General features: G+C 41.1%; 1 protein-coding gene across 2 annotated transcripts in view; it reads left to right on the top strand.

Annotated features, from left to right (window-relative positions):
• Positions 1 to 4,594: 4,594 nt before the first annotated feature.
• Positions 4,595 to 21,493, top strand: part of PDK3 (pyruvate dehydrogenase kinase 3) — a 60,462-nt gene continuing 43,563 nt past the window's right edge. For both annotated transcript variants that reach the window (XM_027775718.1, XM_027775719.1), the window contains exons 1-4: positions 4,595 to 4,731; positions 10,973 to 11,044; positions 18,119 to 18,303; positions 20,078 to 20,167. In XM_027775718.1, coding sequence (XP_027631519.1) covers positions 4,622 to 4,731; positions 10,973 to 11,044; positions 18,119 to 18,303; positions 20,078 to 20,167 — 457 coding nt within the window. In that variant the 5' untranslated portion in view covers positions 4,595 to 4,621. The remainder of the gene's footprint in view (positions 4,732 to 10,972; positions 11,045 to 18,118; positions 18,304 to 20,077; positions 20,168 to 21,493) is intronic.

The raw sequence follows: 21,493 nt of genomic DNA on the forward strand, positions 1-21,493 counted from the left end.
CCCCTCTACCCCAGCATGTTCAGTGAGGTCCCTGGATACAAACCCAAGACTTTCCAATGCAGATCTAGTTGGGTAACCACTGTGCCACCGCCTAGTCTCTACACTAGGATTTAGAAGTATAAAGAAACTTGCCCTTGCTCAGGAAGCTGTGTGCAAGTGCTCCAGTAGAGGCAAACCCAGGCCCCCCTCCAGCAGCTGTCCTTGTTGTTACTGTCCTACAGGACCACAGCCCTTTATCTGAATTCCGAAGTCCAGAAAGCTCTAAAAATTTAATTTCTTTTTCTTATATTTCACAAATTCATTGAGTGACAACATCTGACCAGAAGTGACTTGAAATGATAGTCTTGGGACCAGCAGATGGTATAATGCTTATATCACTGGACTTCCACATAATCGACTTTGGTTAGATTCCCAGACCCAGCAGCTTAATACTAACGTCGGGCGCGTGTGCATGCGTGCCCAAGATCCTGGGAGGAGAACAGAGGAGAAGGGATTGTGGCATGGCCATTCCCCCTTGGGGAGCAATTTCTCGCTTTCTGTCTCTCTCTCTCTGTCTCTCCAGCAAGCACGTGTGCCCTTTAGCAAAAATCTCTCTAAAAAAAAAAGAGAAATGATAGTCCTTATCCTACTTAGTATAAATGTATATACATTATTAATAATTGAAACTATATTGTATCTCTGTACACAGCATATAGTGTGCACTCCTTTTTACCTTCCTAAAACAGAAAACCTTTACCTTCTGAAACTTTCTAGCCCTATGGATTCCAGATACCAATGGCAGGGAATTTTTGCTACAAGGACTTACCATGACTCTTGTTAAAACTAGACTAAGGAAGTCAAGATGGAGCCCAGGGTTGGGCATAGTCAAAAAGGGCTCAGGAGCTTGACTCAGGTTTAGTCCAAAAGCAGTCTTGGTCATTCCACAGTGGGAATGTCAACACATCTTTTGTGCTTTCTGTTTGTTTGTTTGCTATAGGGCCCATGTGCATGCCATGCATGAGAGAGAGAGAAAGTTACAAATCACCCCCTGGGGGGATGACCATGTCACAATTCTTTCTCCTCAGTTCTCTTCTCAGGATGTTGGGTATGCATGCGAATGTGCCTGGTGTGATTTTTCTGGCCTAGTACTCCAACTGCGCTTTCCTGCACCATTTGGTGGACTCCTTTGTGCTTTAAATATTTTTTTTTCTATTTAATCAGAATGCAAAGTATTTCTCCTCATATATGAAATCTAACATTTTCCTTTTAGATAATATAGTCTTTCATTTTACAGTGAGATTCACTATGATAAATATCAGCGTTTTTTAGTACATTTAAGTTTTAATTTATAGAGAACGTTTTAGGAATAATGTGTATTATTTGAATCAAAACTAGAACCATTTTAAATGTTAGTTGTCTAAGGCCAAATAAATGTGTCTAGAGTGGATCTGGGGAGGTCATTGCTGGGAAGTTACACTCCCTTCCCCCATACTTGGGGTGGGTATTTGGGGATTAAGGTTCTCATCGCCAAGAAAGTGCTCAGGGCAAAAGTGAAAGACAGAGTCATCGATTAGTTAAAGATTTACTGATGGCCTTCAGTATGCTCACTTAGAATGAAGGACATGAGGGGCAGATTAAGACTTAAGATCTTCTATTCTACATTTTTTGGAAAAGGAAAAGGGGGTTGTGGTCAGTGTGGAAGAAAGGTTCTGCAGATTACTTTCAAGAATGGGTTCTTGTAGTTCAAGTCTTATTTGGTAGGGAGCAGAAAGGAATAAACCAGAACATGAGGGAAAGTGCTAGAAAATTGGATTTAGGGACCAGATGGTAATGCAGTGGCAAAACACATGGAAAGGTTCTGGTTTCATGTCCAGAGACTGACTTCCCCGATTATGCTGGGCATGTGTATGCCCATGATCTGGACTGGCTGGGGTAGACTATGGCATCAAGACCCTGGTTGGGATGCTGCCTTTATCGCCTGTGGAAGAATAAGGAGAGTTTGGAGGAGAAAATTGTTAGATGAACTCTGCTTCCCTCACTCTGGGCCTGGCCCTGACATTCCCCTTTCAGTACAGCCTTCAGGGAGACCTCACCAGTGCTGGGGAGATGGGTTGGCCCCACCAGTATGCCAGAGAGAGGAAGGAGGACCAGTGTGTGTTGAACACTTGCTTCATGTCAGGTTCCATATGTGTTATCATAGTTAGTCTCTAAAAAACTACAGCTTTATTCCCATTGTACAGATTAAGGAAGCTAAGAGTCAGAGAAGTGAAGAAATTTATAAAATGTTCGACACTCCAAGAATGGAGGAGTTGGGGCTTAATGATACCTCTGTCCCCAAATCTCATGTCTTTTCTTTTTTTTTCTTTTTTAAATGCCAAAGGGAACCTGTACTTGACAGAGAGAATGAGAGAGGGAAAGGGAGAAAGTACTCCCCCCCAGTGGAGCATGGTCACACCACAATCCCTCCTCCTCCATTTCTTCGTCCTGTCAGGATTTGGGGCATGCATGCACATGTACCTGGTGTGTTTTTCAAGTTGCCAGTGGCAGGATTTGACCCATGGTTGGCCATGTGGAATCTGGCTCCCTTAACCACCAGTCTGCAGCACTGGCCCAAGCTCATGTCCTTTTTGTCATGTCCTCTATCTCCTAACCATCATCCTGTTTGCAGCAGGGTAGGGAGGGGGCAGTGCAGGCAAGACTAGTCCCAGGACTACACGGCCACATGGCGTGAGGAGAAAAGGCTTAAGAGTCCTCTTTCAGGTGGTTAAGGTACCTTCTTTCTCATTTATGAGAAATGGCCTCACCCATCCAATACCAAAGAATGACGCAGAGACGTGAGGTATGAATTGAGACTTTAATGGTGGTCTTGCAAGATCAGGTATCTGAGAGGAAGGCGCGCTCAAAATGTTTACATTACACAATTTATTCCCTAGTGCGCAAGTCCTTACCCCAGTTCCTCACTGGCTGAGTACTGTGGGGTATACAATCTTCCTGGGTGTCGTCTAAGTTTTATTATTTCCTTCTAAGGCATTTATTGTCCCCTTCTCTCACTTGTCTGACTTGCAAAATGTATAGGCTCAGGACAAGCCCACAAAAAAGGCCCGCCAAATGTCCCGAGGAGAGAAAAGAACCAGGAAGTAAAAAGGACCAAAGGGCTGGTGACTAGCCACCATCTTGAGAAGTCATTTCTCAAGAGTAACCTGCTGTTTTTGGGTTTCATTTGTTCAGGAGCTTCCTGGGAATGTGTACTTTCTGGGGTTCTCACATCTGTAAGCTGGTTAAGCAATTTTCATTATGTTGTTCTTAAAAATGAATCACTTAGGCTATTTTCTTACATCGTTGGGGCCTATTTATGTACATTTAATGCACTGGGGCCAGATGGTGGTGCAGCGGTAACACAATTGGACCCACATAGGAGGATCCCAGGTTCACTTTCTTGGGCGACTTTGTACATGCCAGACACATGCATGCCTGTGATCCTGGCTGGCTGATGCTGGGGATGGATGATGGCATGAAGGTCCTGTTGGGGGTGCCTCACCCCCCGCCCAGAAGAAATAAACAAATAAATGTAAAAAGAATTCAGGGGGAGGGGGTCAGACAGTAGCACAATGCTAAAACACAATTATCTACAAGGGCAATCCCCATGGGAAAGTTCCCAGTTGGTGTCTAGAGACCTCCCTGAGTATACCAAGTTTATGTGTGCCCATGATCCAGGCTGGCTGAAAAAAGAAATGAACCTTAAAAATTAAATCAATAGAGATGACCACCCCTCCGGGAGGGTGCTTTCTCACTTTTTCTCTATCTCGCTCTCTCTTTCTTTTTCTCTGCCTCTGGTGAACACATGCTCCCTACGGCAACATAGTAAAAAAAATATAAAAGTTGAAATAAATAAGTTTTATATACAGCTAACCTCTGGGCAAACTCCAGAAGATTCCTGACCTCCTGTATAGTCAATGCTGTGTCTCACCCTATCAGACATGCCTTAGTAGATCCCACTACCTTCACATGCAGCTGGGATCTGGTTTCCTGGCTGGTGTCACCCCATACGCTGTCTTTGGAACCACAGAGCCTCTGGAGTCTGTCGCTACTTCCCATGGTGGCAGACTTGTGGTCCTTGAAGAAACACATTTGGAGAAAATTATAGGAAACAGTTGGCATACGTAGGTGAATATTTGTGGAATGAATGGATCTGTTGCCTCCTGGAAACCCCTACAAACAGGAGTGGATTTATATGTTCTGCTACTTTTGTATTTGGCTGTGTTCCCGTGGTGTTTATTTGAAAACAAATTCAGATTATATCCCAGGTCACTGTTATATTGCCGCCGGTTACTGCTGGGAACATATTTGTGTTAAGTAAAAACTGCTTTCAAGATTGCCTCTTGGAATAAATGTCCTCTTTCTCTTCTAATTAAATTATTTTCTTCAACTTGCTGTTTCAGAGGATAAAATTTTAACTAGAGATTGCAGGCATATTGAATTTTCTCTTTCCGACTATTAGTAACAGGGCTATTTTCTCTTTCCGACTAGTAGTAACTGTGCTACTATGAGAGCACGTTATTCCTCCCATCTGTTCAGTTGTCAAATGACGGCATATTTTTATCTCTCAATAGGAAGAGATAATGCATGTGAGAAAACTTCATATATGTTTCTGCGAAAGGAACTCCCCGTGCGACTGGCTAACACAATGAGAGAAGTCAATCTTCTGCCGGATAATTTGCTTAACCGCCCTTCAGTGGGGTTGGTTCAGAGTTGGTAAGTAAATAACGTAGCTTCAAATGGATCTTCCCACAGTGCTCTGAATGTTGGGCACTGGGACTGATCTTTGGAAAAGAGCACATACTGCCTGTCTGAGAATGTGTCATCCAGGAGAGCTGCATTTTCCATGCAATTAAAAAGTTGTGGGGTTTTGTTTTGTGGGTTTTTTTTTTAACTGTTTAATTGAAACAATTTTTAATTAATTTATTTTATTTTATTTATTTATTTTTTAAGTTTGCTATAGGGCACGTGTGCTCACCAGAGAGGTGGTGGGGAGTAGGAAAGCAAGCCCTCAGGTTCGGGACTTGAATCACAGTCAGCCACGTGGGAGTCTAGCATCTTAACCACCATGCCACCTACTGGCCTTATTTTTTTTTTTTTTTAAGATTTTTGCTCAGGGTGCATGCTCTCACCAGAGAGAGACAGAGAGAGGGAAAGTAAGAAATCATCCTCCAGGAGAGGTGGCCATGTCACAGTCCCTTCTCTTCTATTCTCCTCTCGGGATTCTGGCCATACACACACATGCCCAGTGTGATTTTTCTAGTTGCCACAGTCCAGGATTTGAACTGTGGTCAGCCATGTGGGAGTTCAGTGCCTTAACCACCTGCTGGCCCTAAAATAGTTTTTAATGAAAGTATTTGTGAATTATACATACACTTTCTTGACAATTTTTTTATTTTTGGATGTAGGTGTGATTGCTCATTGGGAAAAAAAAGAAAGTAGAGTCAAGAACAATAGAAGCGTGGCTGCCTGTGTGAGTTAGGACTGGAGGATGTTTGTCTTTTTTTCTTTCTTTCTTTCTTTCTTTTTTTTTGTTTTAGCAAGTCTCAGCCTTGCTCTTTTTAGTTTTCTTTTAAAAGAAGTTCCTGAAAGACAATACTTCTTTTTTTATTTTTTTGAGGTTTTCGCTATAGGGCATGTGCGCTCGCCAGACAGACAGAGACAGAGAGACAGAAAGTGAGAAATCACCCCGCAGCGGGGATGGCCATGCCACAATCCATTCTCCTCCATTCTCCTCTCAGGATCTTGGGCACGCACGCACATGCGCCTGGCGTGAGTTCTAAGCCACCAGGTCCGGGATGCGAACCACGGTCGACTACGTGGGAATCCAGCGACATAACCATTACGCTAACTGCTGGTTCCCGAAAGACAATACTTCTTGTAGAACAAATTAAGTCATTTAAAGGGGAATCTCAAATTGGAAAAACATTAGCTCCTGCTCTGCTTCATTCACCCTATACAAAGTATGGAAAAATCCTAACAGAGTGTGACTTAAATCTGTTAAGGCACTGATGTTAAGGCCTGTGTTACTCAATTGAGGAAGCTGAATGTGTGATAAACTACCTTCTAGGCCAGCAGGGCCAGATCCTGGGTGGTAGGATGTAAGAGTAGGCAGTGTGTTTTTAGGAAGGGATTTGCATAAATTGGAGAAACATTTGCAGGTCCAGAAGGCTCTGGTAGAAGGCTCTGCGAGGACAGCCAGAGGAATTCGGGAGGCCAGATGCAGTAAGTGCTCTCAAGCCGAGCACCGTGCTATGGGGCCACAGGCATGGGGGAAGAATGTCAGCTGTGGTTTCATGCTGCCCCGTGATGGGCAGGTGGAACTGACATATACAGGTGACAGGGAGAGCATTTTAGGGGAAGGGAATGGGGTAGACGAAGCTAAAGAGAATGGAACAATTAATCAGTTTGCATTTAGAGGGTTAGTGGAGGCCAGGCTGCTGAAAGACAATGGACATTTTACAGCCACTTCTCAGTAATATTAATTGTAACAAATCTGTAAGGATAAGAAATGCATCATCTGGGCAACATACTGAGTAGTCCAAGAGGTACAGTGTCTCATCCCTTTCCCAGAAAAGCAGCAGCCCCTGGCAGTGAGGTACAGGGCCCTTGGAATGCAGAGGAGATCACAGAGAGACAGTGGCCATGGCTTCGCTTCCATGGTCGTTGCATTGTGCTCTAGACTCACAGCTTGCATCAGAAGGAAGAGCGAGGACTTGCTTGTATGAGACTAAATTTATTGCTTCCAGACTGTCTTGAGAGATTTCCCAGCAGAAAGTATAAAATCGTTATTGGGAGCCACCCGGGTAGGAATTCTAGGGAGGCAAGATCAGATCCCCTGATCCTGGTGGTAGTAAGTCAATTATGTCTAAATTACTTCAGGGCTTCAAAGTGAATTGCTGGCTCTGTGCTGTTTTCCAAAATCAATAACCAATCTCTGATTTTCCAGACACCAAGTGGGTGTTCAACCATTCAGTTCAATCCTGATACTAACTTCTCAGAGTCAGCACAGACCCCATGACTTAAGGGCTCAGTCCCACAAGATCATTCCCTCTTCAGTCATGCCAGTCTCAAGTCCTGGGCCACCTGTGTTTCTGACAGACCAGCTATAAACCAGGTTTCCCTGACCCTCTCCTCAGGTTTGATCATTTGCTAGGCTGACTCACAGAATTCGGGAAGGCACTTAGGTTTTTGTCAGTTTATTATAAAGGACACAACTTAACTGAATGTGAGAGGTGCACAGGGCAAGGTATAACAGGGGATGGGGTGGGGCATTGCCCAGAGCATCCATGCCCCATCTGGGTGCACCACCCAGCAGCACCACCATGTGTTCACAAACCTGGGTGCTTTCCGAATCTGGAATCTGAAGTCTCACTGTTCAAGAGTTTTTACAGAGCTCAGTCGTCATTCCCCTCTGGTCCCCGGAGACTGGAAGTTCCAACCCTCTAACTACTCAGTCTTTCTGGTGACCAACCCTAAGTCACCTCCTTAGCATAAACTTAGGTGTGATCAAAAGGAGTTCCTTAGAACCAGAGACAGACGCCAACAAATGTATTTTTGTTCTAAACAACACGGACAAAGTATAGACTCACTGCTGTCTTGACTATTTTTTTTTTATCTTCATCATTCCTCTTTCATCTCCATTCCAAATACTGGCATGCCAGTTATCTCTCTCTCTTTCTCTCTAGTACATCCATATATGGTACATGCATACACACTCATGCATATATAATGACAGAGTCTTTTATTCTGAACCGTTTGGGTTAAAGTAGACATCATGCCCCTTTTCCCCTAAATACTTTAGCATCTCTCTCCTTGGACCCACTCTTAGAAAACCACAGTGTGGGGGCCAGCAGGTGGCATGGTGGTTAAGGCACTGGACTCCCAAATGGCTGACTGCAGTTCGAGTCCTGGACCTGGTGGCTTGCTTTCTCACTTTCTCTCTCCCTACCTCCCCACCTCTGTCTTTCTCTAGTGAATGCATGTGCCATGTAGCAAATTTTTAAAAATAATAATAATAAATAAAATAAAACAATTATTTGTAAAAATAATTATTTATCATTATTATTTTAAAAATTTGCTACAGGGCACATGTGTTCACCAGAAAGACACAAAGACATACAAGCACACATATGTGCACACACACACACACATACACAGAGGAAGATAGCGAAAGTAAGTAAGCAAGCACCCAGGTTGAAGACTTGAACCACCGTCAGCCATGTGGGAGTACAGCACCTTAACCACCATACCACCTGCTGGCTCCAAATAAAAATAATTCTTTTTTAAAAAATAGAAAACCGTAATGTGATTATTCTGGAAAGATAATGTTGATACGGTAACATTTTCTAATAGGTAGAACTTGCTCTCATTTCATTAATTGTCCTAATGGTGCTCTTGTAATTGTTATTATTATTACTTTAGCAATTTTCTCTTCTGAGTTAAGAATTCAGTTCACGATTGTGCCTATTGTCATTTCCTTCCCCTTTTTAAAGTGGGTCTCATGTCTAAGGGGCAGTGGACCTCACCACTGTCCCGCAGTCACAGTGTGTTTTCCTTGCTCCCTTGACCTTCCGACGAGAAGCCTCAGCGTAATCATTGATTCATCCCGGTCTACAACTTTGCTCCTTAAAGAACTGTTGAAAGAATGGGATACCTGCCTAAGTACGTTACACACGGCAGGACAAAAGGCATCACTGGGTTTGGCTGACTTTGACCTCCCAGGGTATTTTGACTTGATGATTTCAACAGTATCTACTCCACAGCCATATGTGCCCAGAGACTTTAAATAAAAAACACAGAGATGCGGGGACCAGCAGTTAGCATAATGGCTATGTCGCTGGACTCCCATGTAGTCGACCGGGGTTTGCGTCCTGGACCTGATGGCTTAAACTCACGCTGGGCACTTGTGCCTGTGTGTCCAAGATCCTGAGAGGAGAATGAAGGAGAAAGGACTGTGGCGTGGCCATCCCCCCTGGGGGGTGATTTCTCACTTTCTATCTCTCTGTCTTTCTCTGTCTGTCTGGCGAGTGCACGAGTGCCCGTGCCCTATAGCAAAAAAAAAAAAAATGCATATACTTTAGAACCAGATGCGGTGTCTCAAGTTCACGTGAGGCTAATGAATCAAACGTCATTCCTCTTTATGTATTTATACGTGTCACAGTGATTTTTAGTTATTGGAGCATCTTCATTCTCTATCCAAAGATAGCTAATAGGATTAGTGGTAATTAATTGTTAGAAATAAATCAGGATAAGAGGTTATTTCTTTCAGGACATGTTAAGACTCAAAGCAGAAATCACACACCTCTAATTGGAATATCTGAATCGCCACCAGATCCAGCAGGTCCTGGCTAGATGTAGCCGCTATACTAATGTGCTTTCTGGATCCCATTTTTTCTGTGTTCTTCAGCAATCTCTCTCTCTCTCTCTCTTTCTTTTTAAGATTATTTATTTAATTTTTATTTATTCATTCATTTATTTTTAATTTGACCAGAGAGAGACACATAGAGAGAGAAAGAGAGGAACAGTGAGAAAGTAACCCACCAGGTCTGGGACTTAAACCATGGTTGGCCATGTGGGAGTATCCGGTGCCCTTACCACCATACCACCTGCTGGTCCCCTTCAGATCTCTTTTTTAGTGATCATTTATTTCTGGGACCAGCAGATGGCGTGGTGTTTACATCCCTGGGCTCCCCCATGCCCAACTGTGGTTTGAGTCCTGGACTCAGTGGCTTGAAACTCATGCTGGGCGTGTGTGCATGCATGCCCAAGATTCCAGGAGGAAAATGGAGGAGAAGGGATTGTGACATGGCCATCCCCCCACCAGGGGGTTGATTTCTCACTTTCCCTTTCACTGTATCTGTCTCTCTTTCTCTCCAGTGACTGTACATGCCTTAATGCAAAAACCTCTAAAAAAGATAATGTATTTCTTCTATGAGCAAGAAAGAGAGAGTGAGAGACAGAGAGGTACCTCCAACAGGATCCCCATACCACAGTCTACCTCCAGTCTCAGCCAGCTGAGACCTATGGACACACACATGCCAGGGTGTTCAGGGAGGTCTCTGGATATGAACCTGGAACCTTCCTGTGTGGGTCAACCTCACAGACCTACACAGCATTATTGCTGTAAGACTGTCCAACTCCACTTGTTCTCCAGATCTGTGTTGGACATGTTATTTCTTGTACTGGCTCTGAGTAAGATACACAGCTATTCTTAATCCAGACGCTGTTTCTGAGGGCTTAACTGGCATCCCTTCTCTTTCATTAAATGTTGATGAAATGAATTTAACTCAGAAAAGGAACCTTCTTTACTTCTAGTTTCTAAGTTCTTGGTATGTACTTTAGTGTCACATATGCTTCTTAAAATTTCTGTGTACTTTTTGATGATCAAACTGTAGTCTTGGTGTATACATTTGTTTGTAAGGAGCAGAAAATGCAACTGAACCTGGCTTAGATAATTAGAAGGTCCAGCCATAAGATGAGCTTTCCATGTTGGTTTGATTCATAGATTCATGAGGCTATCCTGGCTCTGCTTTCAGTGGTGTTGGCTTCATTTTCAGGCTGAATTCCCTCCTGGTGGCAGAGTAGCTGCAGCCATTCCAGCCTTCTGTACAAAAGCAGAGCCAAGTTGTTTTCTCTCCCAGAATCCTCTTATTTTAGTGGCTGGCATTGAGGCAGTATGCCCATTCCTGAGCCAATCTCTGTGTTCAAGGGAATGCGCACAGTGGTAGATTTAGACCTGGACAACTGAACTAATTGCTAATTAGTGACAAGGAGGATGAGATAAAAAATGGTGCCACCCAGAAACTGTGGAGGCTTCAGCTCCCCCTGAATCATTTGGGCAGTATGGAGGGGTGGTGACAGAGACCTGAGTGAAAATTTGGAGCTCTCTTAGGAAGGGGGAAAGGAGGAATGGATGTTGGGTAAGCAACTAATGTAGTAACTCTTTTGTTTTTAGGTACATGCAGAGTTTTCTCGAACTCTTAGAATATGAAAACAAGAGCCCTGAGGACCCACAGGTCTTGGATAAGTAAGTATGGTACCACATACCTGAAAATAAAATTATCCTGGTAAACAATGTTGTGGTAGGGGCCAGCAGGTGTCACAGTGGTTAAGGCACTGAATTCCCACATGGCCGACTGTGGTTCAAGTTCTGATCCAGTGACTTGAAACACAGGACACATGTACGTGCATGCCCCAAATCCCAAAATTTCCCAAAAGGAAAGTGGAGGAAAAGGTATTGCAGCATGGCCATCTCCCCTGGGGGCTGATTTCTCACTTTCTGTCTCTGTCTCTCTCTCTCTGTCTCTGATGAGTGCACTCACCAATCTCTCTCTCAGAAAAAAAAAGTGTTGGTAAATGAAACTCACATCCTTAAGACCTAAGAAATATGATTTGGATGAAAGCATTTGTTTCTTAATGGGTAATAACTCAACATTGCATTTTTAAAAATCCAAGTGAAGAATTTAACTTAATACAAAGGGAATAATGACACTTCAAATTATGGTTCATGACTGAATTTTTAATACTTTGTTCAAGGTAAACTGTGCCCTCACTGTAAATATTGCAGTAAATGTTCCATCTAGTGGTGGTTTTAAGAATGCAGTGGCCTCCAAATACACATGAATTTATCTACTCGATCGTTTATCATTTCTTTTATTTCAATAGAATATTACGTTTGAGCCCAGAAAAACTACTGTGGTTTTATTTTGGAGAAGTATAAAAGAGTGTGCTTTCTATAAACAACCCAAATTATTTTGCTGCTGTTGTGTACAAAGACTGCTGAATTCTCAAGCTGTTGGAAAATATTTCTGTTTTTCATTTTTATTCAGCGGGGAAACAATAACCCTACCTATAGGTGTGGATTTTTCCCCCCAAGATTTTCTCTTTCATGTTAATTTCCTCCTGGTTCATGTATACACAAGTGAATGCTTGTGGCAGGTTTGTGGAGCTGAGAAATTCCTTTCTTTGCATGTACCTAGTCCACATAGGCTAAGACTGAACCCTTGACATGTAGGTGTTCTATGAAAAGAACTAGGGAAACACCATGTTATACAAGCAACCTTAGGAGGTATTTACCCCAGACCTCTAATTCGCAGAGAAGAAAATGGAAGTCAGAGATGTGATTTATCCAAGATTATAACAGTTCATTAGCAGAGCTGGGCCTAGAAGTTACGTTATTTGCTCGTGCTGTCTGCATAAAAGCTGTTATTTAGAACACCAATTTGTAGTAGCAAGGAAACTACAATCCAGCCTAAAATCCAACAACAGGGATGGGGGTTAAATTGCATGACCTATCCTTATGGACTAATAATATGAATATTATGAAACTGTTAATAATGGTGTAGACACTATTATTTTTGTGAGATACGCTTTTCTTTATTGCAGTTCTTACATGTACCCTACTGCCAGGACTGCTGGTTTAAACCATGAGTAGCTGGCTACGGTTTAGTTGAAATTGACATTAAAGGAGGGTGGGCCCCATAGCCTAGCAGTTTAAGAAAACTGGATCCCACATGGCCAACTGTGTAGTTCAAGTCCTTGCTCCAGTGGCTTGAAAATCACACCATGTATGTGTGCATGCTGCCCCAAATCCAGACAGGATGGAGATTGGAGAAGGGATCATGGTGTGATCATTCCCCAGGGGAGGGTGCTTTTTCTCTCTCCCTCCCTCTCTTCCTCTGTCTCTCTCATCCCTTCTGGCAATTAAAAAATAAAAATGAATGGCCAGCAGGTGGTATGGTGGTTAAGGCACTGGACTCCCACATGGCCAACAGTGGTTCCAGTCCTGGACCTGGTGACTTGCTCTCTCTCTCTCTCTCTCTCTCCCCTTTCTGGTGAGCACATGTGCCTTACAGCAGACTTTTAAAAATAAATAAATTAATTAAGTAAAAAAATAATACAAATAATTAAAAAAATAAGTAAGCAATAAACAAAACATTAAAGTGCATAAAGGGTGGAAAACCCATAACTCGTTTTATACTTTGCTAGGTGTTTTGTCTAATAGATCTATAAAGTGTGGAAAGAGGAAGCATTGGGTTAGAGCCTCGATGCAGTGTTTTTTTGGAAAGTGGAGGAAAAGGTATTGCAGCATGGCCATCTCCCCTGGGGGCTGATTTCTCACTTTCTGTCTCTGTCTCTCTCTCTCTGTCTCTGATGAGTGCACTCACCAATCTCTCTCTCAGAAAAAAAAAGTGTTGGTAAATGAAACTCACATCCTTAAGACCTAAGAAATATGATTTGGATGAAAGCATTTGTTTCTTAATGGGTAATAACTCAACATTGCATTTTTAAAAATCCAAGTGAAGAATTTAACTTAATACAAAGGGAATAATGACACTTCAAATTATGGTTCATGACTGAATTTTTAATACTTTGTTCAAGGTAAACTGTGCCCTCACTGTAAATATTGCAGTAAATGTTCCATCTAGTGGTGGTTTTAAGAATGCAGTGGCCTCCAAATACACATGAATTTATCTACTCGATCGTTTATCATTTCTTTTATTTCAATAGAATATTACGTTTGAGCCCAGAAAAACTACTGTGGTTTTATTTTGGAGAAGTATAAAAGAGTGTGCTTTCTATAAACAACCCAAATTATTTTGCTGCTGTTGTGTACAAAGACTGCTGAATTCTCAAGCTGTTGGAAAATATTTCTGTTTTTCATTTTTATTCAGCGGGGAAACAATAACCCTACCTATAGGTGTGGATTTTTCCCCCCAAGATTTTCTCTTTCATGTTAATTTCCTCCTGGTTCATGTATACACAAGTGAATGCTTGTGGCAGGTCTGTGGTGCTGAGAAATTCCTTTCTTTGCATGTACCTAGTCCACATAGGCTAAGACTGAACCCTTGACATGTAGGTGTTCTATGAAAAGAACTAGGGAAACACCATGTTATACAAGCAACCTTAGGAGGTATTTACCCCAGACCTCTAATTCGCAGAGAAGAAAATGGAAGTCAGAGATGTGATTTATCCAAGATTATAACAGTTCATTAGCAGAGCTGGGCCTAGAAGTTACGTTATTTGCTCGTGCTGTCTGCATAAAAGCTGTTATTTAGAACACCAATTTGTAGTAGCAAGGAAACTACAATCCAGCCTAAAATCCAACAACAGGGATGGGGGTTAAATTGCATGACCTATCCTTATGGACTAATAATATGAATATTATGAAACTGTTAATAATGGTGTAGACACTATTATTTTTGTGAGATACGCTTTTCTTTATTGCAGTTCTTACATGTACCCTACTGCCAGGACTGCTGGTTTAAACCATGAGTAGCTGGCTACGGTTTAGTTGAAATTGACATTAAAGGAGGGTGGGCCCCATAGCCTAGCAGTTTACGAAAAAGGAGGGTGGGCCCCATAGCCTAGCAGTTTAAGAAAACTGGATCCCACATGGCCAACTGTGTAGTTCAAGTCCTTGCTCCAGTGGCTTGAAAATCACACCATGTATGTGTGCATGCTGCCCCAAATCCAGACAGGATGGAGATTGGAGAAGGGATCATGGTGTGATCATTCCCCAGGGGAGGGTGCTTTTTCTCTCTCCCTCCCTCTCTTCCTCTGTCTCTCTCATCCCTTCTGGCAATTAAAAAATAAAAATGAATGGCCAGCAGGTGGTATGGTGGTTAAGGCACTGGACTCCCACATGGCCAACAGTGGTTCCAGTCCTGGACCTGGTGACTTGCTCTCTCCCTCTCTCTCTCTCTCCCCTTTCTGGTGAGCACATGTGCCTTACAGCAGACTTTTAAAAATAAATAAATTAATTAAGTAAAAAAATAATACAAATAATTAAAAAAATAAGTAAGCAATAAACAAAACATTAAAGTGCATAAAGGGGGGAAAACCCATAACTCGTTTTATACTTTGCTAGGTGTACTGTCTAATAGATCTATAAAGTGTGGAAAGAGGAAGCATTGGGTTAGAGCCTCGATGCAGTGTTTTTTTTTTTATCGATATTAAGTGAATCAAGTCCAGGAGCTTTGTTTTCCCAAAAAGCCTTGGCTGGTGACTGTTCTGGCTGAAAAACTGAAAATTAGGACTGGTGGTAGCTCCAAATTTGGAGATACAGGTTTATGGAAACACGTGGTATTATATTTCTGCTGAACTTTTCCCGGAGTCCTGTCTCCGTTGCTGGAACGGGTGGGTTACCAATCCGGTGCAATTTATGGATACAGGCCTGCTTTGCAGCACTGAATCCAAGATCATTGTGGCACTAGCTCTCACTTGGAGTGGCGGTGAGTTGCCTAGGTTCACTTGGCTAATTAGGGTAATTGGGATTTGAGAAGTCTGATAATCTTGGTAAAGGATTGGAAGATAAACAAGTATTATGGTAGCACCCTTTTTTGTTCAGTATAGGTTTTATGGGATCATCAGAAGGGAAATCATTTTAGGAAAGCAAAAATACCTTAGAGAGCAAGCATTTTGCTCATAGCGACAGAGCATAGAAAAGCCTGGAAGACTGAGGAAGTAGTCTGAGTATTGAACCATTGAAGTGTATCTCCTCTCTTGAGATAAGTTGAGGCACCTTTCTACTATAATAAACTGTTTCACTTTAGTAACATTCATATATGAATATGTGGGAAAGACTTACATAAAGGATAAACTGTCCATTATAAAATTCCTTGTGAATAATTGTGGTCTTCTCATTTTAGAGTTAATTTATTAATCTCCACTGTCAATGTTATGTATGTATTTATCATAGAAATAGTTTATCCTGGAGAAAAACAATCCTATTCAGATAAGTGAAAAGACAGCCTAAGTTTCCACCACCACGGGACAACCACTGTCGATGCGTTACTTCAATCCATACCTTTTCCTAGGCATGCATGTTTTTATATATGTAAAGTATTTTTTTTACAAAAACATTAGTGTCTACATTATAGATCTACACCATTAACAGTTTCATAGTGCTCAAAATATTAGTCCATCTATGGATAAGGCATGCAATTTGACCCCTTATTGAATTTTAGACCAGTTTGTACTTTTATTTCTACTATAAATGTGTAAAAGTTGTAAAAAAAACAACTTTCACGTGGCCAGTGCAGGCAATATAGCAAGACCTTGTCTGAAAGAGCCAGGCACAGCAAAACATAGCTATGGGCCTAACCACCTGGGAGGCCTAGGCAGGAGGATTGTAATGTAGTGAGAACCTGTCTAGAAGAAAAATAATAATAAATATAAAACACCACACACACACACACACACACACACACACCACAAAAAATAAATAAATAAAATAAAATAAAATAAAATAAAATAAAAACCAGCTTTTAAATATAGCTGTTTGCATTGTCCAGTTACTTTTCTTGGATCAATTCCTAGAAGTGGGAGTTTCTTCAGGCTTTTGATATATGTTATTAAATTGCCCCTAGAAATGCATCAGTTAAACTCCCAGGCTCGGGAACCAGCAGTTAGCATAATGGCTATGTCGCTGGACTCCCACGTAGTCGACCGCGGTTCACGTCCTGGACCCGGTGGCTTAAAACTCACGTCGGATGCGTGTGCATGCGTGCCCAAGATCCCGAGAGGAGAATGGAGGAGAAGGGATTGCGGTGCGACCATCCCCCCTGGGGGGTGATTTCTCGCTTTCTGTCTCTCTGGCAAGCGCACGCGCCCTATAGCAAAATCCTCTCCAAAAAAAAAAAAAGCTCCCAGGCTCAGCAGCTCTGGGTTATTCTTTGTCAGTCTAAGGAGTGGAGAATAGGATCACATTGTTTTAATTTTTAAAATTCATTATAGGGCATGTGTACTCATCAGAAAGAGAGAGAAAAAGCAAGAAAAGGCAAGAAAGCATCCTTCCCCACAGGGGACTAAGTGTGTGTGTCGGAGCCAGGGGGTGCTGCCACACTGCTATCCCTTTTTCTTCATTCTTCTCTCAGGATTTTGGACATGCATGCACATGGGCACAGTGTGTTTTTGAAGCTGCTGGGGTCCAGGACTCAAACAGCACAGTCAGCCATGTGGCATCCAGCAGCCCTAATCACCAGTGGCTGACCCAGGATTGCATTCTTTTTATTTGCTTTGCCTTTCTTGTGAGGGTGAAGTTATTAGCCTTTGAGTTTCCTGAGAATTTTTCATTGATGTCAGATCCTTTGTCTAGTTTTCTGATGGAGTTTATCTCTTTTATAATACTTTACTAGGCATAACTCTTGCAAATTTGTTTTCCCAGTTTTATTTTTTTAGTTTATTTATAATGTATATCCCTATCGACTTGCTGAAATTCTGTCTAGTCACATCATTTATTTTCTTCATATCATTTGTTTCTAGCTTAGAACAGACTCCCTTGCCCAAAGGGTATATATTTATTCTTCTGATATTCTTTTATTGTCTCTGATTTCACCTTGTTACCTTTTTCAATCCTTTTTTTTATCTTAAGGAAATTGGGATGTGATTTAAATTGTTAGCCTGCAGTCCCAATTAATTTGATGATTAATTTTGATTATTTCCCTGCTGACTTGCATGCCACTTTCTTAATATGATTCCATTGACTGATTTGTCTTTTCATTCTCAGTTACCATTCCAAAGTATTTTCCTATGTATCTTTATGAAAATATGCCAGAATACTTGAATCCATTTATTTTAATTACCTTTGTTCTCTCTCTATCTCATTGCTATATTTTACTGCTGTGAGAAATTTATTTCGAAATTCCACTCTTAAACAGTTTGACATTATTTCCTTGTTCGTGGAAGCTATTGCTTTGAGACTCCATTAATAAATCCTTGGAGATTTATTGTCAGAAGAAATATTGATATGTTCTGCAATTCTGTATTCAACAAACATTTATAGAACCTATATTATATGTAATCACTTATCCAAAAAGTCAGCGGATTCCTGCAAAGGTATTTGAGCATTTTTTTCTTTACTACAACCTTTTATTTTCTGCAGCTCTGAAAGAAGCGTTTCCATAGAAAGAAAATTTCAAGGAAAAACTTAGGTCATATTTTAGTTTCCTGTGGGTACTTGCTGGTAGCACAAAATGAGATTGACATTTCTACCTGTGAAAGTCCCAGTGGATCACTGGTACTGGGTTGGAGCTGGGAAGTCGGCGCATCAGCCTGCGAGATACAAAGACTGATCACGTTTTGTTTCCCTCCCACACAGCTTTCTACAAGTTCTGATTAAAGTCAGAAATAGACACAATGATGTGGTTCCAACAATGGCACAAGGAGTGATTGAATACAAGGAGAAGTTTGGGTTTGATCCTTTCATTAGCAGTAACATTCAATATTTTCTGGATCGGTTTTATACCAACCGCATCTCTTTTCGCATGCTTATTAACCAGCACAGTAAGTTGCGTTTTGTTGGTCCAGTCTTGAAAAGGTAAACCAGAATGATCTCTCCCAAATGTTTTCCGTTGCTGCACTTGGAGTTTACTGACCTACGTTTTTAGCCATAGCAGGTCCATTTCTAAAGAGTAGTTTTTTTCTAAGTGAATCCTGTTGAAAAGCTATTAATTAATATTCTTGCTTAAAAGAAATCCTTCCAAAGCTTTTGTGATGCTCATGTTAGAGAAGGGGCCACTGCCTGCCTTTTAAAGCCTCTGTCCTGACGTTCCTGGTGGAGACCACTGCAGACTTTATGGGCAGCCAGGCATTGATCTCTGAATACTTTCCTATGTTTCTGAGAGTCTGTTCTTTATCCAGGACTCTGTGTGATTTCCTTCTTAGTTGTAAAACCTTGAGGCTGGTAATATTGAACTGGCGAGCTGGCGATATGAGCAGCCAATCCTTTATTTCACAGTGATCAGTGCAATCAGATTATGCGAGATTGTCAGCCCCTAATCCTGTGTTGAGAGTTTTAGTCAGCTCTCAGGGGGATAAGCGGATGTGAAAAAGCCAATGAAAATTCTCTCCATGCCAAAAAAAAAAAAAAAAAAAGGAAAAAAAAAAACCCTGTTGGCTTTTTTTTAGCAAAATAAAAAACCCTGTTGGCTTATTTTTTGTATTGCCTCTTTCAGTGATTTGATAATCCTTAAGAAAAAGCATCCACATGTCTATAACTTAATTCATCCTTTATGCTGAATCAGAAAATGGAAAGCACATCTTTGTTTTACTCATTTAATTTATTTGGACGAGTGAATGCTATGCAATTATAAAATGTGGGTTTATTTTAAGTGCATATCTTTTAAAAACAGAAATGCATGACAATTTATAGGAAACTTACAGGAAAAAAAGAACCTAAATACTATGCAACTAAACTACTTAGATAACTACAGTTTCTTTCTGACCTAAATAAGTATGTATGCATATGTATGTACATGTTTTCATCTAAGTGATTAAGCTTGTATGCCTATTTTTTCTTCCACTTACTCATTTAGAAGTTTTACATTGGCTTCATGCCTTCATTTATCATTTATGATCATTTAAAGTGACCCCTCTTTTACCTACACATTCTTTTGTGGAATCTAATTTATTCTCAATTTTTGCTTGACTTAAAAATAAGTAATACTTACAAACATTTGGATACAGATTGCTTTTTTCTCTAGGGCTTCTTTTGGCTTTTATTCAAAACTAAAAGTTTGCAATCTTAAGTATTGGGAAAGCATCTGAATGTACTTGTAAAAGCACTTGAACAAATAATTGTATACATGACACTGAAAAATAGTCTCCATTATGAGGGCATTTGCAGTGCTTCCAGTGGAGACACTCTGCAGGCCTGTCCAAATGGTCCAGACTCATGTTCTAAATATTTAGCAAATGTCAGAGTAAATGTGCAGAGTAGCACTGACAAAGTGGGTAAACTTGGCTAAGGATGAAAGCAGATTTCTTCATCCAAGTCACGTTGGGTCGAGGAGGAAGATTTGGGCACCTGGCATGTGCCACTACTTCAGAACCTGCCGATTATAGCTGACAGGTCTTAGAGCTCGTCCTTCCTCCTCCACTGGCCTGGCCAGGAGAGTTCTCACCCATCAATTGTATATACTCCATTGCTCTAAGACACTGGATGCTAAAATGACTCTTACAGAAAAGAGGTCTTTTCAAAACTTTAAGTTCCTATATTTTCCTGCTCGACCATCCCAGTCTGCTGTGTTTTAATTCCCTCCCTTTTGTGTTCGTTTAGCACTTCTCTTCGGTGGTGACACCAATCCAGCTCATCCTAAGCATATAGGAAGTATTGATCCCACCTGTAACGTAGCCGATGTGGTGAAAGGTAAGGAGACCAGGGTAATGTTACTGATGGGCGTTCAAATAGGATTGTGGGTAATTTGAGCAGCTTGATGCTGTTTTTTTTTATTATCATAATCTTCTTTATATTACATTGGATTACATATAACTTTACAGTATATTACATTGTTTTTTCAAAAGGGAATGCCATGCATGTCAGTCAGTATAGAGACATTAATCTCCCCACTTCAACATTCAATATCTTTTCTATGTTTTCCCCAATCATTATTTTTATTATTCTAATTATTTTTTAAAACAGTCAATCACTATTTCTCATTTTGCTTGTAAAAATACTTTGCCCATCATGAAATACTTCTCAGACCAATCCAGTTGAGAATACTATACATGTCATCATCAACAGTTAATAAGCCATATCTGTTTCTCACTAACGTCCTGCCTCTCTATTGTTCACTTGCTATCTTTCTCTATCCTCTTCTCTTCACTTCCCCCATTCCACACTGTCCTATTCTCATTAAGTACCTTCACTGCTTTTATGTCCTCCAATTTTTTGCTCTCTATCATAGAGTGCGGATAGTCGGTATATATTGAGTGGATACATACAATATCTTTCTTTCATAGCCTGGCTTACTTCACTCAGCAATAGATCCTCCATATCTGACCATTTTCTATCAAATTCCAGGGTCTTGTTATTTTTTATGGCTGAGTAGTATTCCATAGAGTATATATACCACACTTTTCCAATCCATTCATCAGATGCTGGGATTTTTGTTGCTGTTTGTCTACAGATAGACACATCAGGCCACTCAGCCAAACCACTGGAAAAATGAAATGTTCTTTGTAGCCAGTTCAGGAAAAAGTTGCCTAATTTTTAATACTCAAAATGTGAGTTTCACCCTCATTGATCAGGGTTTTCCTCATAGTTCTGTCTCAAATCATGAACATTTAACTAAGATTTGAAGTTGGGGTTGCCACCATTACCTGAAAATTTCAGTGAATAGGAAGTCTTGTTATTAAAGTAAACTGAATTCACATGTTGCTAACGTGTACGCGTATTTCTGGTGGGCACCTCTGGTTTTAGAATCTATGTGGCACGTGAGCTTCATGAGCTCAGTGGACATTGAGCTAGACGTTGTTCCAGTAGCCTCAGAGTGGAACTGAGCCCTGTGGCCATATGTCCTTGGCACCCAGCACTCCAGGTTTGATCAGCAGCTTCCTCATTATTCATTTAAGATCAGTATGGTCTCAGGATAGCAGGTGGCATGATGGTTAAGGCACCATATCCCACACGGTTGACCACAGTTTGAGTCCTGGACTCAGTGGCTTGAAAATTGCATTGGGCACAGGTGTGTGT

The sequence above is a fragment of the Tupaia chinensis genome, unplaced genomic scaffold (genome assembly GCF_000334495.1).
Source record: "Tupaia chinensis unplaced genomic scaffold, TupChi_1.0 Scaffold000600_1, whole genome shotgun sequence".
Lineage (NCBI taxonomy): Eukaryota > Metazoa > Chordata > Mammalia > Scandentia > Tupaiidae > Tupaia > Tupaia belangeri.